The sequence below is a fragment of the Aythya ferina genome, assembly GCF_964211825.1.
Source record: "Aythya ferina genome assembly, chromosome: 3".
Lineage (NCBI taxonomy): Eukaryota > Metazoa > Chordata > Aves > Anseriformes > Anatidae > Aythya > Aythya ferina.
The window spans coordinates 99,091,517-99,104,822 of NC_140298.1; the positions used below are offsets into that span (position 1 = coordinate 99,091,517).

The 13,306-nt window shown below is 37.2% G+C and overlaps 1 protein-coding gene across 2 annotated transcripts in view; it reads right to left on the reverse strand.

Annotated features, from left to right (window-relative positions):
- Positions 1-13,306, reverse strand: part of SH3YL1 (SH3 and SYLF domain containing 1) — a 46,040-nt gene that overhangs the window by 30,612 nt on the left and 2,122 nt on the right. For both annotated transcript variants that reach the window (XM_084516010.1, XM_084516009.1), the window contains exons 2-5: positions 5,074-5,184; positions 3,962-4,075; positions 3,289-3,353; positions 470-582 (exon numbers count right to left, since the gene is read on the reverse strand). In XM_084516010.1, the coding sequence (XP_084372136.1) occupies positions 470-582; positions 3,289-3,353; positions 3,962-4,075; positions 5,074-5,184 (403 nt within the window). The remainder of the gene's footprint in view (positions 1-469; positions 583-3,288; positions 3,354-3,961; positions 4,076-5,073; positions 5,185-13,306) is intronic.

The window sequence follows — 13,306 nt, forward strand, 5'->3', positions numbered from 1 at the left end:
ATGCTCTTCCCCTTCTCTGACAGACAGGCCCCATCAGCCCCCAGCAGACCAGGTTTCTCAAGCAAGTCCCATGGTCTAAGTAGCCAAACCCCTGTAAGTGGCACCATTCCTGTAACCATCTGTTATTTGCCAGATTCATTTGGCCTTTTCAATCTCCTTCACTTTGACCAGGATGACTGAGGAGCCTACCCAAGCAGTATCTTGCAAAAATGAGAGTAAGTTTCAGAACATGTTCCTTCTGTGAATAAATACCTTTATTGAGAAAGGGAAAAAAAAAAAAAAAAAAGACAAAAAAAAAAAAAAGACAAAAAAAAAAACAACAAGGAACTAAAAGGTCATAACACTATAATTATGCTACCAAAACATCATGTTTTAAGATATCAGAGAAAGCCACGCAAATATTTATACAGCCTTTAAAAATATTTTCCATATTTAAAGCTAACCCATATTACGAAGGGATTTTACTCACCTCCCCAGAGGTCCAATTGCCACAGTAAGATTTCCTCCAAGTGTAAGGTTCCCTCCCTTGGCAAAAGCTTCTACTGCTCTCTCATGGTTCAATATTATTACTAAGTCTGAAACCTATAAAAACATCAAAAAAAGTACCATGCTTTTTAAGAAGTTTGAACTCCATGGGAGAAGAATCTTCTTTTTTTGTGGGAAAGCAGGTGGTAGCATTGCAGACATTTCCTTCCCCAAATTAAAAACTAGCTCCAAATTTATCAAAGTCTTAATTCAAGTTAGAATCTCCCATCCTATCAGATAATTACTTCCATTCTTGCAAATGCTTCTTTTGAAACAGTTTTCATAACCAATTTGATCACTTTTCTGCAAGAATAAAATTTACATTTTAGTTTTTGGAAACTAAAAATCCTTTCACTTAGTTTTTTTTTTTACTTAATTGTATTTTCTTGACACAAAATCAGGAGTTTTATAAACATAACTATAGACACACGTATATATAAATCAATATTTGATTTTTTTTTTAAGTCTTGAATTTATGAGGCACAGACAGCCTCTTCAAGAACTATTGAAACACGTAATTGGAGAGAGAAAGTATTTTTGAAAGATAAAGCTCAGTAAATACACTACATGCACTAAAAAAACACGACAAATATGGGTGAATTCAACATTAAACCCGGGACTCCAGCAGTGCCAGCTTTTTTCAGAGTTCAGCAAAGTAGATTATACTTTGCAGCTTGCTTTTTTCAACAGATGGCCTGTGTACCCAAGGACTACTGTGCCTGATCTTCCATCAGATGGATGTGACTGAAAGTCAGGTACAGAACAAACTTTCAACTTACCCCAAATTCCAAACAGTGACAGCAGGGAATACAAGAGGAAATACCAGATTATTTGCAAAACAATTCTGGCCCGCGAGTATTACGCAGTGCAAGAGGCCTATGTTATTAGCCCCCTGATAACCTCCACCCCATCCCAAACAAAAGACATCTGACATGAGTAGTTTCTGAATCATCCAGGGATGGAGACAGAATGTCACTCAGGATGCTGCTACCTCCTTTTACCCATACAGATAATGAATCCACAGCTAAAGCTAAATGAATCCACAGTGATAAAACCCTCAAGGAAAGCACGAATTTTAAAATTGGTGTTTAATTTGAGGTACCGAATTTTTTCATTTGGAAAAACCTTATGCAAATATTATGACTTATGAAAACTGTGATTTCCTTCTTAACATTTAAAACCATCCATAAGCACAAATACAACTATGTTAATTATGATCTCTCCTACAGGAATAGGATTCAACCAGTTTCTACAATGTATAAGTTCTTAAATTGCTAAAACAGTGCTGAAATTGGAGTCTGGACTCCTAAGCCACTCAGGTATTTCTGAATAGCATCTCTTCTCTAGAAGAAGAAAATAAATTCGTGTTATAATAATGCTAGTAAGAAAACCTTATTTTGTAAGCTGGGTGACTAAAATTTCAAATGAGATTGCTCAGAAAAAATGTCCTCTTGGAAATAGCTTGTGTATTTAAATTATTTTAGTAAATATCAGTAGTAAATGGTTATATTATCTAAAAGACCAGATGGAGATGATTAAAGCAAAACTTTCATTGATTTATCATAGCATCTAAAGAGTCTGTTTCATTGTCATAAAATGAGAATGTACAAAAAACCCTGGGGCTCATCAAACTCAATGTTTTGTAATGTATTCAGACCCTGCAGTCATGAAAACCGAAGAAAAACCCTTACAAAAATTAGTAATTTTGTATTCATAGTGTTCTTCAAAAAGTACACAGTAATAATACCCAAGATCATGCAGTGAACAATGAGGATCTAACAAAATATTGAACAGTTGCTCATTATGTGAGTACCAGGTGACCAGTTGTCAGAAGAGGGGTAACTGGGGATGCATGAAGCATACTGGGGGCTCGCGTGCACCATCCAGATCAGCTTTACATGGATTCTTCTGAAGAGCAGAATGCCCATAGCAAGAGATCTTGCTGGCAGAATACTGTCACATTTGATTTAATTTGGGAATCAGTGAACAGAGGCTAAATAGAAAGAAAATAGAAGGATGGGACCAGAGGGCAGAGTGAGAAAGAGGAGGACAGATGGCAAAAATGTTTAAGAAGCTGTGAGGAAGAATAGGTACAAAGAGGCAGAGGGCAGCCAGGGCACAGATCAACAGGATTCCTCTGAACACACTGAAAGTCTCTCCTTTAAGTGATTCTGCTGGCTGGAAACTGATTTTTTTTCTATAGCATTTCTTTAGAGGAGGCACCATCAGTTTTGGTGCTCCCAAACTGAAGGGTGATACCAAGAATCACAAGCTTGAGTAGGGAACACATGGAGCCTAGCTAATGCCACTGTACTTCATTTTACATCACCTTCAGTTCCTTTCAGCATTTATTGCTAGATGGAGTCCTTGTGGCCTTTAACAAAGCACTTGATACACCTAAATATAGTATACTTTTAATTAATTCCATTTGGCTTATAATGGAATGCTGAGTTGAATTTCCCCATTAGGGAAAAATTCAGTCTTCTATAAGCGAGAAATCAAGGAAATAAGGAAAAAGCTACTATTATTTATTTATTTTTAATTTCTTCGTGCAATGAGATTGATAGGATCAACCTCCTATATTTTGTTTGGCTTGTATAAATCAATCTTAGAATTGCGTGCCCCACCCTCCTTCACAGAAAACTAGATTTCACTTTCTCACCAACATTTAGATCTTTATCAATGCATTTAATTGCTTGGAAAAAAAAAAAAAGAAAACCAACAATAAACACACTAATAAATACTTCAAATGCAAAATAATACCTCAATTCCAATTTCAAATCCACCACCAAGGCCAGCAATTCCTATTGCAGAAGGAGCAGACCAAGCTGTCAAGAAAAAAGTACAGAAATTTTACTACATATTACAAGAAATACTTATATGGTTATTGCAGTTCAAAAATGCTAGCAAGTTCTCCACTTGAAACTATATTCATACATACTAGAATGCAATCACACAACCACAAGGGTTTATTCTACTGGTAGGAATGGAAGAAATAGAAATCCTCATTTAAACAAGTCTCTATGTTACAAATTTATCATACAGTTGTCCATTACTGGACATAATTCATTTTTAAAATTAATTTTATACTATCCTTTTACATTTCATATTTTGATACAAAGATACTGGAAGCATTTACATCTGGCCAAAAACAGGTATAGAACTCTGAAAAAAAGCTTTCCAACCAGATGATGTCAGCTACTAGCTTGTTTTATGTTACAAAAAGAAATAATGAAGAAAGAAATATATATATTTCTTATATATATATTTATATATATAATATATATTAAATATATTTCTTATACATATATTTATATATATATAAATATTTCTTTCTTCATTATAATAATATATATATTATTATAATATATATATATATAAGTTAGAAAAAGTTCTTCCATTTGTACTTAATGGGAGAATTAAAATAATGACTTACAGCCATTAGGAAGACGAGCTAATACGATTCCACTTCCACCTCGAGCAGTCACCAAAAATCCAGCTTTGATAACAGACAGAACTGCAAGGCCTTTGGCTTTAGCTATTACATGGGCTGAAAAAGGAAAATAATTTATTAAAAATCTTGTAAATGAAGTTCAAAGAATGGGAAAAAGGAAACTTTACTTTTAACAGTTCTGATCATAGAACAGTCAAATAGTAAAAGCAAGAACTCAAAAAAAACTGCAAGAAAACTGAACAATGATGACACCTCCACTCCTCAGTCAACCATTAAGCTAGCACTGTGCAGATCTCTGCACTGCCACAACTGCTTCAGCTATCCTGGTTAGTTCACGCTGAATTAGCTCGCTTATTGCCATGAACACTGTCTGGGAACACACTTGTCAAGATAACAAGGCAGTGAATAGTTGACAACCAGTGTCTCTACAGATTTTTGGAGGAATGAGGTCTGAATTTAAATCAGTGATACACAGCAGCCTAATCAGCTTATATCATTAGACAGTGTTTGTGTCAAATACAATGTCATCATCCTGCAAGCCTTATTACAGGCCTCCTGGAACATAGTAGTTATAAATTCAAAGCCACAACTAGCAACACCTGGTGAAGGAAGACACTAGAAGAAACAGAATAACCATGGCAGAAATAAAGAGGACAGCAACAAATAATGGTGCTTAAACTGTATCAAAGGAGAAATGTACCCTGTTCTTTCCTGCAACTTCTTTTCATCTAGGTAATTCTGATAAACACAGATGTTCAAAAACTACTGCTACTGTTCAAGGTTCTCCTTATGAACAGACATTCACAGGGTGATCACCTGACACTCCACCCCAGAAAGAAGCCTTCCTCTGTGGATACCCTATGGCTATAAACATGCAAAACGTTTTTCTCAATAAGCAATATCTGTCTAGAACCCAGCAAACTGAACCCCTTTACTTTCCAAATCTTTTTTTACAGAAGTTTTAATGGCCCAGTTCTTCATTCCTTCCCAAGTTAAGGTCAGTGAAAACAGAGGGCATTGGTAAAAAGAGATTGATTTCAACACAGGTGAGAATTAGAGGTTTTATTTGAATTAAAACGTGTTTCTTTACTCACGAGGTATGATTTTATCAGGTCCATTTCTGGAAGTTATTTCTGTAAATTCTCGTAATATTTTAGCTGCTTTTTTAGCTTCTGACTTCAAGTTGGAAGGTATAGGATTATTCACTGTAAAACATGAAAGAAGCATATCTATGATCAGTTCAGTATAACAAAATAAATCAGTGTAACTCTATGGGAAAAGTGACTACTAAGCAGAATCAATTAGTATTATGCAACATTTTGAATATCATTTTATGTATGAATAGTAACATTTCACCTGTAGAACTGCAAAGAGAGGCCTTAAAGCAGATTAATATATATATATTATATATATATTAATATATATATATATATATATATAGCAGATTAATATGTGTGTATATATATATATATGAGTCAGTCTTGATTGTTACATTTACTAAAAACCCTCAAAACTCTCACTTAAACCTTGTTTTCTTGTCTGGAAATAACACCCACCAATTGCAAGTTTATCAGCAACAAATTGTCCCAGTAGTAAGCACATAAATTGTCAGATCAAAGGTCCACATAGCATCATGCTCTGTCTCTGAAAAGAGCTAGTCACAGTATTCCAGTAAGAGTCCCACTGTTTCTCAGTTTGAAAAAGCACGGAAAAGACTTCATGCATAGAGAAGTAACTTGCAGTCAAAAGTGGCCTAGTTTTTATAATTAGTGTTCCCTGAACATTCATTTACCTCCTCATTCTGGGCAATGTTCCCACCCAAAGCCATGAAAGTGAAGACTAAATATATTTTGAGAGGAAGTCAATGAAGCTCGAGGAGCAAGTCAGCTCAGACTAAGTGAAGCACCTAGGGCAAGCTAGCAGAGTTTCTCTCCTGACTCTTCTGACCAGAACTGGAGTTACACATCTACTTTTCAGTGAAGTATATCCTCTACTATGTTCTGCAGTCAAGAAAGGACACTTCCAGAGCAAGAGAGATTTTGACAGCTGAGACTCCGAAATACCCTATGAAAGCTTGTAGCAATGCTTGGCTTTGGTAAAAACACAACACTGGAGAGTTTGAAGTGACAGAAGTCATCACAAGGTTGTGCAAAAATATTGATCTCTGAGCAAATAAAGAAAGATGCATGGAATGCAGGAGTACATTGGGCTGTGATAACCAATAGAAGACGTGAACTCCACCTCCCGATCCCTTCTGTTTGTGTTCATAAAGTTCAGATGATGGCCAAGTCTCCAAGTGTGGAGATTGGAGAAGGTAAAACACTAAGAGCTCATGACTTTCAGAAAAGCTGTTGGCACATGCAGTTTTCCCAGGCTGTTACTGCCCTAAAATTGAAAGCTGGCTTGCAGGAGTTCAGAAGGTGTCTCTTCCTTGGTTCACCTGGCAGGAAACTGGCTGCATGGACCCCAGCAAGAGAGGACAGTGCAGCCCAAGCAAAACATTAAAGGCTAATTGCTTTTGGTAGATGAACAAACTAGATTAGAACAAATGTCTCCATTACTTCTGTTGCTTGTACTTAACATCATATTTTCACGGTCAGAGGGAAAACATTACCAGTATGCTGTAAGAAAGAAACAATATTTTTGATTTTGTATGTAGAAAGCATACAAAATGTTGATCATGACAAACATCTTGCAACACCAGTCTTCCCAAGAAGGCATGAGTAACACTTTCAGCTTGCTATAACTTACACTTCATAAGAAATGTTGCAACACAGTGCATGCCATTGCATAATCAGGTGAATGATTATGTATGTAGGCTTTCACTTACTGTGTTTTGCGAGTCGAGAGGTCTTGATTTTGGGAAGGGTCACTTATGCAATCTTCCCCAGATACAAACTTCATGGTACGGTTCAGTAAGATTAAAAGAAAAATGAATTAAATGGAAGACATGCTTTATTTTAACTCTGGTAAAAGGGACAGTTGCATGTCTGGCCATGCTGAACTCCTAACAAAGTCATCAAGACTTTATGAAAATAACAGCTGTGCACACTGATAATTAGAGGTAAAAAACATTACGGAGCAAAACCAAGCATTAGCTTCTAGATTACGGAGAAATAAAATATACCTCTGTGCTTCTTTACTCTTCTTTATCTTTACATGCATTTCCTCCTCTCTCCACCTTGCTTCTCTTTGGCCAACCTCAGATTTTGGAGGAACATCTCCAATCTGATGCTTCTTAGTTTCAAACAGGGAAAAAAAAGGCTCTTACTTCACGCACATCAGTAGAGAAACCTCTCTTCGATCCCCTCCCCACATCTGTCTACTGACAAGAAAGAAGTTTTCAGATCTACAAAACTGCAAACAAGAGGTAAGTTTAAAAAAAACAAAAAAAAACAAAAAAAAAAAAACAAAAAAAAAACACCTTTTCCACACACATTTTCTGATTCAGAACTGCTTCAGAAAGACCTTATGGATACCAGAAAAAGAATGTGTGTGTTTACATGCACACAAGCGTTACTGCTTAATTGAAGACAATTTAAAGCTGACCTTCATGAGCCAGCAAAAGCAATACTGCTACCACCTCACTGTCTCTTCAACTCCGAATAAAGAATCAGTTTCAAAATCTTATTGTGGTCACATCTGTGGGGCAGGAGGGGGGATATCAAAGCAACTATTTCCAATCTTTACACTGAATGTTTCACAAGATCCCTAGGCTGTCTCCGTGATTTTCTGACCTGGCTTATTTTTATCCTCGTGTTTTATCTAGGATCACACTGGAGTAGTGCAGATAAACATTTTACTTCCAGATGCAAGATTTGGACTGAAAAATATTGTCTGAGGAAACTGAAAATTGTGGATTTCTGCTCCTATTTCTCTAAAGGGGTATTTTTTGTGTGAAATATTGTAGGGTTCCTCTATTGCCAGGGAATAAAGATGGAAAGAGATTCCTCAGCCAGCCATACACAGGCTTAATTCCCATCCTCAAAAATCACCAGAACCACCATGGTTTCCTTACTTCCATAACATTATGCAGATACTAAGGAACTGGCAGGATGCCTACAGGGGGTCTCAAGGAAACGACAAAAAAAGTTTGCATTTTAAACAACAAAACACAACCAACCAAACCACAAACTCACACCCTGACCTTAATTATGGGTAATATCATGCTTGATGAAGCCTGGCTGGACTCCCATTTTTATAAGATTGCTTGCACCAGGCTGCAATGCCATAGTCAAAGAAATCTGATCTTTTATCACTGAAGGAAGAGGGAGAACAGGCTCTCCTTCTCAGGCAATGCCACACTTGAGATTGCGTTGACAGAATTCAACATTAAATAAGGAAACTGACAATAATAACCTACAAACAGAGCATTTCATGGCTAGATATATAGCGTGGATGAGGCTTCACTCTTACTGTCAAATTATAAATGTATCAGTTTCATGAAAATTTGTACAAAGCCAAAGAACATTAAGCATTTGCCATTAAAAAAGTGGAAAAAGAGTCACACAAGTATGTAAAGGACAATCCAAAGCTAGTTATTTACTAGTTTATAAGAAGTACGTGGAAGTTTTTGCACTATAAAATATTTGTGCTTGCCCCAAAATACAATGAAATGACTAGAATCTATATGGAAGGTTAAGGAAAAAAAAATCAAGGTTTTTTCCTCCTATTTTAATTGCTGTCAATATTTAATTTAATAAACAGTCAAAGCCATAACAGGGATTTCTTTTGACGTGAAAAACAGTTAAAGTTTCTGTTCACATAGCAAGCTGTCCTCCTCAAGGTTACATTATGATTTGAACAGTAAAAGTCTTCTCTTAAAACCTACGTAAACATCACCGTAATTTGTTGAACTACGGAAGTCATAGAAATATCTGTTCTTTAATACAAATACTGTATGAAATATTTAGGAGCAAGCAGAAGCTCCACGTTCGGTTTATCCCTCCAGTAACGTAAGGAATAATCCTGTACCACTGTCTTCACTATTAGCTTTTAAGTATGCATATGTAATTGTCTGTTTGGTATTCAACCGGTGCTCAGGAAAGAGGTAACAAGAAGCAATGAGGCAATAATGTCTATCAGGAGGATACACTGAGTGACGGATTTGGGATGCCGTGACCAGCAAATACTCAACTGGGAGCAAGCTTCATTTACACCGCTGCTTGTTGTTGAAGGGAGAAGATATTGAGCATATGTGAGTCAGCAACACAAAGCCCCATGGGGGAATATCACACCAAAATTGATTAACTGCTTAATTTGTAAGCTGATGAGGCAAGTGCGTCAGCCTCTAATTTACATTCTGACTAACAGTAATAATGTGTTGGCTGAACATTTGGTGAAATTATCTGAGCAAGGTGTAATAAAGAATAAATAAAGCTTTTTTACTTAAAAGCTAGAACTAATTCTGATATAATCAAAATTCTGCTGAATACGAACAGATGAAATAAAGCTGGGTGGCATTGTAAGAACCTGAACATCAAGAAGTAGTTTCAAAGGAGACTGATGATAAGTATAGACAAAACCTAGCATGCAGATTTCATACCAAAGTCGTCCATGTATGTATGAGCTTTGAAGTATTATGGCAGAAGTAATTTTTAGTTTTTGGTTACTAGAACAATTAAAAATAATGGCACAAGTCTCATGCAGTAATTTCGTCTTTACTTTCACTTCATTGGACAGTTCAGAAACAGCACAAGAATAAATTAAAATACAGCTGATTTGCAAAATGCCCATGGTTAGAGCAATAGCATCAGCCCCAAAAAGCAAGTATGAACAAAGAATGATTAAGAGTATTCATAAACATGACAACAAGTCAAGAATGGTTTAAGGCAGACATTGTAGGGGAAGGAGAAACCTGAAAAGCAAGACAGAGCAGTATTGGAGAAGAGCCTAAACCAGACATTTCAACTCAGCATTACAATTAGGGAGATGAATGTCATTTTGGTTTCACTAACATGTAACATTGTGGTACTGTGGTAGCCAACTCCAGCCTTGGGATTCATCTGGTAACAAAGCAACGTGCAAGACATGCACTGCAAGCATTTTGTCTAACCCAAGAAGAAGTGAGGTGGATTTAGAGCAGTGGCCAAGAAGCACGTATTAATGGGCAGACTACTAAATGGATCTCTGTCAGTCTCCCTCCACTTACTGCTTTCAGTACTGAAAGCCAATTGCACACAGCAAAGAAGCCCAGATCAAGAGTCAAGAAAAGATCTGCAGAGTCCAAGGAGGTGGTGGTAGAAGCTGAAAAACAACCTGGATCAAAAGGATGAAATAAAATAAAGCAACAGCTACCACCTTTAGTTGGGACCCACCAGGCTCCAGCAGTCAGAGCCTGAGCTCCATACTCCTGGTTTTGGAGCCAACAGCAAGAGGCAGAGGTTGTTTCCTTGTGAGAATCCAAGGCACATGAAAGAGGAACGCTTCAGAACTTGCATCATCCTGCCAGGAGGCACTACCGGTGTGGCAGAAGGAATCTGAGAAAGTGACTGAGGGAATGAGAAAGTAGCAGCCACTGACAGCAAGGTTCATGTTAATTGTGTACATTGCATAATTCTGTCAGAGGCATTTAGAGAACAGTAAGGGAGACAGAAGACATCATGCAAGGTGATGGAAACAAAGCTGAAAGGTAGAAAACAGGCCCTCTGCACAGCAAAGCCTCTTTACTAATCCTTTAGTAAAGGATACTTTACTAAAGTACCATTACATTGGCAGGAACTACACAGACTTGCAGAGCTGCGCTAAGACTGGAAGGCCAATGTGTGCCTTTGCAACCCTAAGGGGTTTTGTACTACGTGTTTAATACTTTCCTTTCTCCCTTGATATGAAAGAAGACATTAGCCAATGACCTTTCTGAAAGCAAGGCAAGATGTATTGGAAACGCAGTAATTGCATACAAGAACACATCCAACAATAAGCTTAGCCTCTGCACAGGCTAGCTGAACAAACTGGTATGAAACGTGGTAAAAGTATTTAAATGCTAGTTATGTTAGCATCATCATGGCCAAAAGAATACAAGGTTGTTGGTCAGAGATACCTGCTAGTGCTGACAATCTCCCTTTTCAGGCTTGGCTATCAGTTACGTATGCACTCCTAGAGCACAGGAGCTTTTTTTTTTTCCCCCCTCTCCCTATAAAATCTCCACTTTGTTAACGCTAAAAAAGCACGCACACAAAAATCACACCCATGGTTTCACTGTGTGTGTATTTTTTTATTACTTTTCTCCAAGAGGAAAGGACTTCACTAATCCAAACACAAAACGTACCACTTCGTATGTTATCAGTCATCAATTCAACTTCAAACTATTTCCTTGAGAAGAGTCAAGAAATGTGAAAACAATCAAAAAGAAAAAACAACAGTCAAACCCAAACACCTATAATACACAGCCACCCACATTATCAAAAGCTTTTGACGAGTTTGGTTACCAGCAGTTTTGGTACCAAAGTCAGTTTGGAGCATCCCTAATCCCCTCTCATCTCATAGGAGGATGAACCAGATCTGTGATGTGAGACAGATTATATATGGTTATTATCATAGTGACATAGCTGGACGAGAGGCTTTAAAGAAAAACGTGTTTACTTCGTATACACAAGATGCTTCAATGAGGCGATGCCTCCTTATTTCTAAGGAATTGTGATACATGAATAGTCACTGAGTGATACATGAAACACATGAGGCACAGGTGAATCAGTTGATTTGTTTTGAAACACACTTAAGACATCTCTTCAACCCCGTGGGAGGTACAGCAGAAGAACGCCCGTAGCTAGAAATCTTCAGAAATCCCCATAACATTTAGTAATGGCAAGAATGCAAAAATCCTAAGTTCAGAGTTTTACAAATGAGCTGTAGGCTTGGCACTAGGCTTAGATAAATGAAAAGGGTATGGGGAAGAAATCAAAATACACAGAACCATCTGGTTTGGAAGAGACCTTCAAAATCACCAAGTCCAACCTCTGACCTAACACTAACAAGTCCTCCACTAAACCATATCACTAAGCTCTACACCTAAACGTCTTTTAAAGACCTCCAGGGATGGTGACTCCACCACTTCCTGGGCAGCCCATTCCAATGCCTCACAACCCTCTCAGTAAAGAAGTTCTTCCTAATATCCAACCTAAACCAATAAATTAACTGTATTATTCTCTCACAAGGAATACAGCTCTCGCTACATTTGAATAAGCTGTTACCAGTAAATACAATCAATACAAAAGCTTTGTGAGCTGCCAGGTAATATTCAGTGTGGTACTAAAAGTGAATAAGCAGAACAAAGATGACAGGTTACATCAGACTTAAGTTTTTACTTCTGAGATGCACAATGGTCACAAAAAAAATAAAAAAGTACCATTATAAAAAGAAAAAAAAAAGAAAGATTTAAATATTTCAAATGTTTGATTAAGGCAAGCAGATAAAAATATAAGAGGGAAAATGAAGGCAAAAAAAAATCACAAGTCAGTATGACAAATGTGTCTTCACTACTAGGTCTATTACAACAAGGATGATTTCTCACCTCAGGAGAATAGAACTACTGGAGGAGTGTGTGTTTTATAATGTGGTTTTAACAGGCTAAATGCTTAGACATGAAATATGAGACAATGTCACCTAAACCTGTAAGTCATTGAAATATGAAGAAAATGCACAGCACCTACATAGTATAGAGTTCATGCAGATTCTCTTCTATAACTCATCTGGATCCACAGTAGTATATTTCAGTATTATCATTCAGGATTGATGTTAGGCTAATAAATAATCTGCCAATACCTATTCCAACTAAAGTTGGTACACAAGACACCCTTCTTAGAGTGACCGAACACATAATATTTGCTCAAATTTAGCACCAACAAAGAAATATCAATTCTAGCCACTAAAGCTAGACACTGTATGAGCATTGCAACACCAAGTCAAGCCTTTAATGTGAGAATTTCCACAAGGATCAGGTGTTGAGAAAGATCAGGAGAAGAACTGTGTTCCACCTAAAGCGTTAAAATAACATTGAATTTAGTCGTCAGTAATACATAAGTAAAATAATTCTACCACCATCAAATGAGGGTGAAGCAGACCAGGACATGATAAGCAGCAGCTTTCAGATGACAAAGAAATGATTGGCATTCAATTTGTACAAAGACAGTCAGAAAACAGCACTGGGATGCTCTTCAACAAGCACCAAAGACAGCTACCTTGAAGGCTGCCTGAGGCTGAAAAGAGAACTCTTTTTTTTTCTTCAACAAGAATTGCAGGCTTTTGTGCAAAACACGCCACCACGCCTAACCACCAAGCCACCCAAGCCTTAGGAAACTGTCTAGCTGAAGCCCTGTTGGCAAGTCTTCA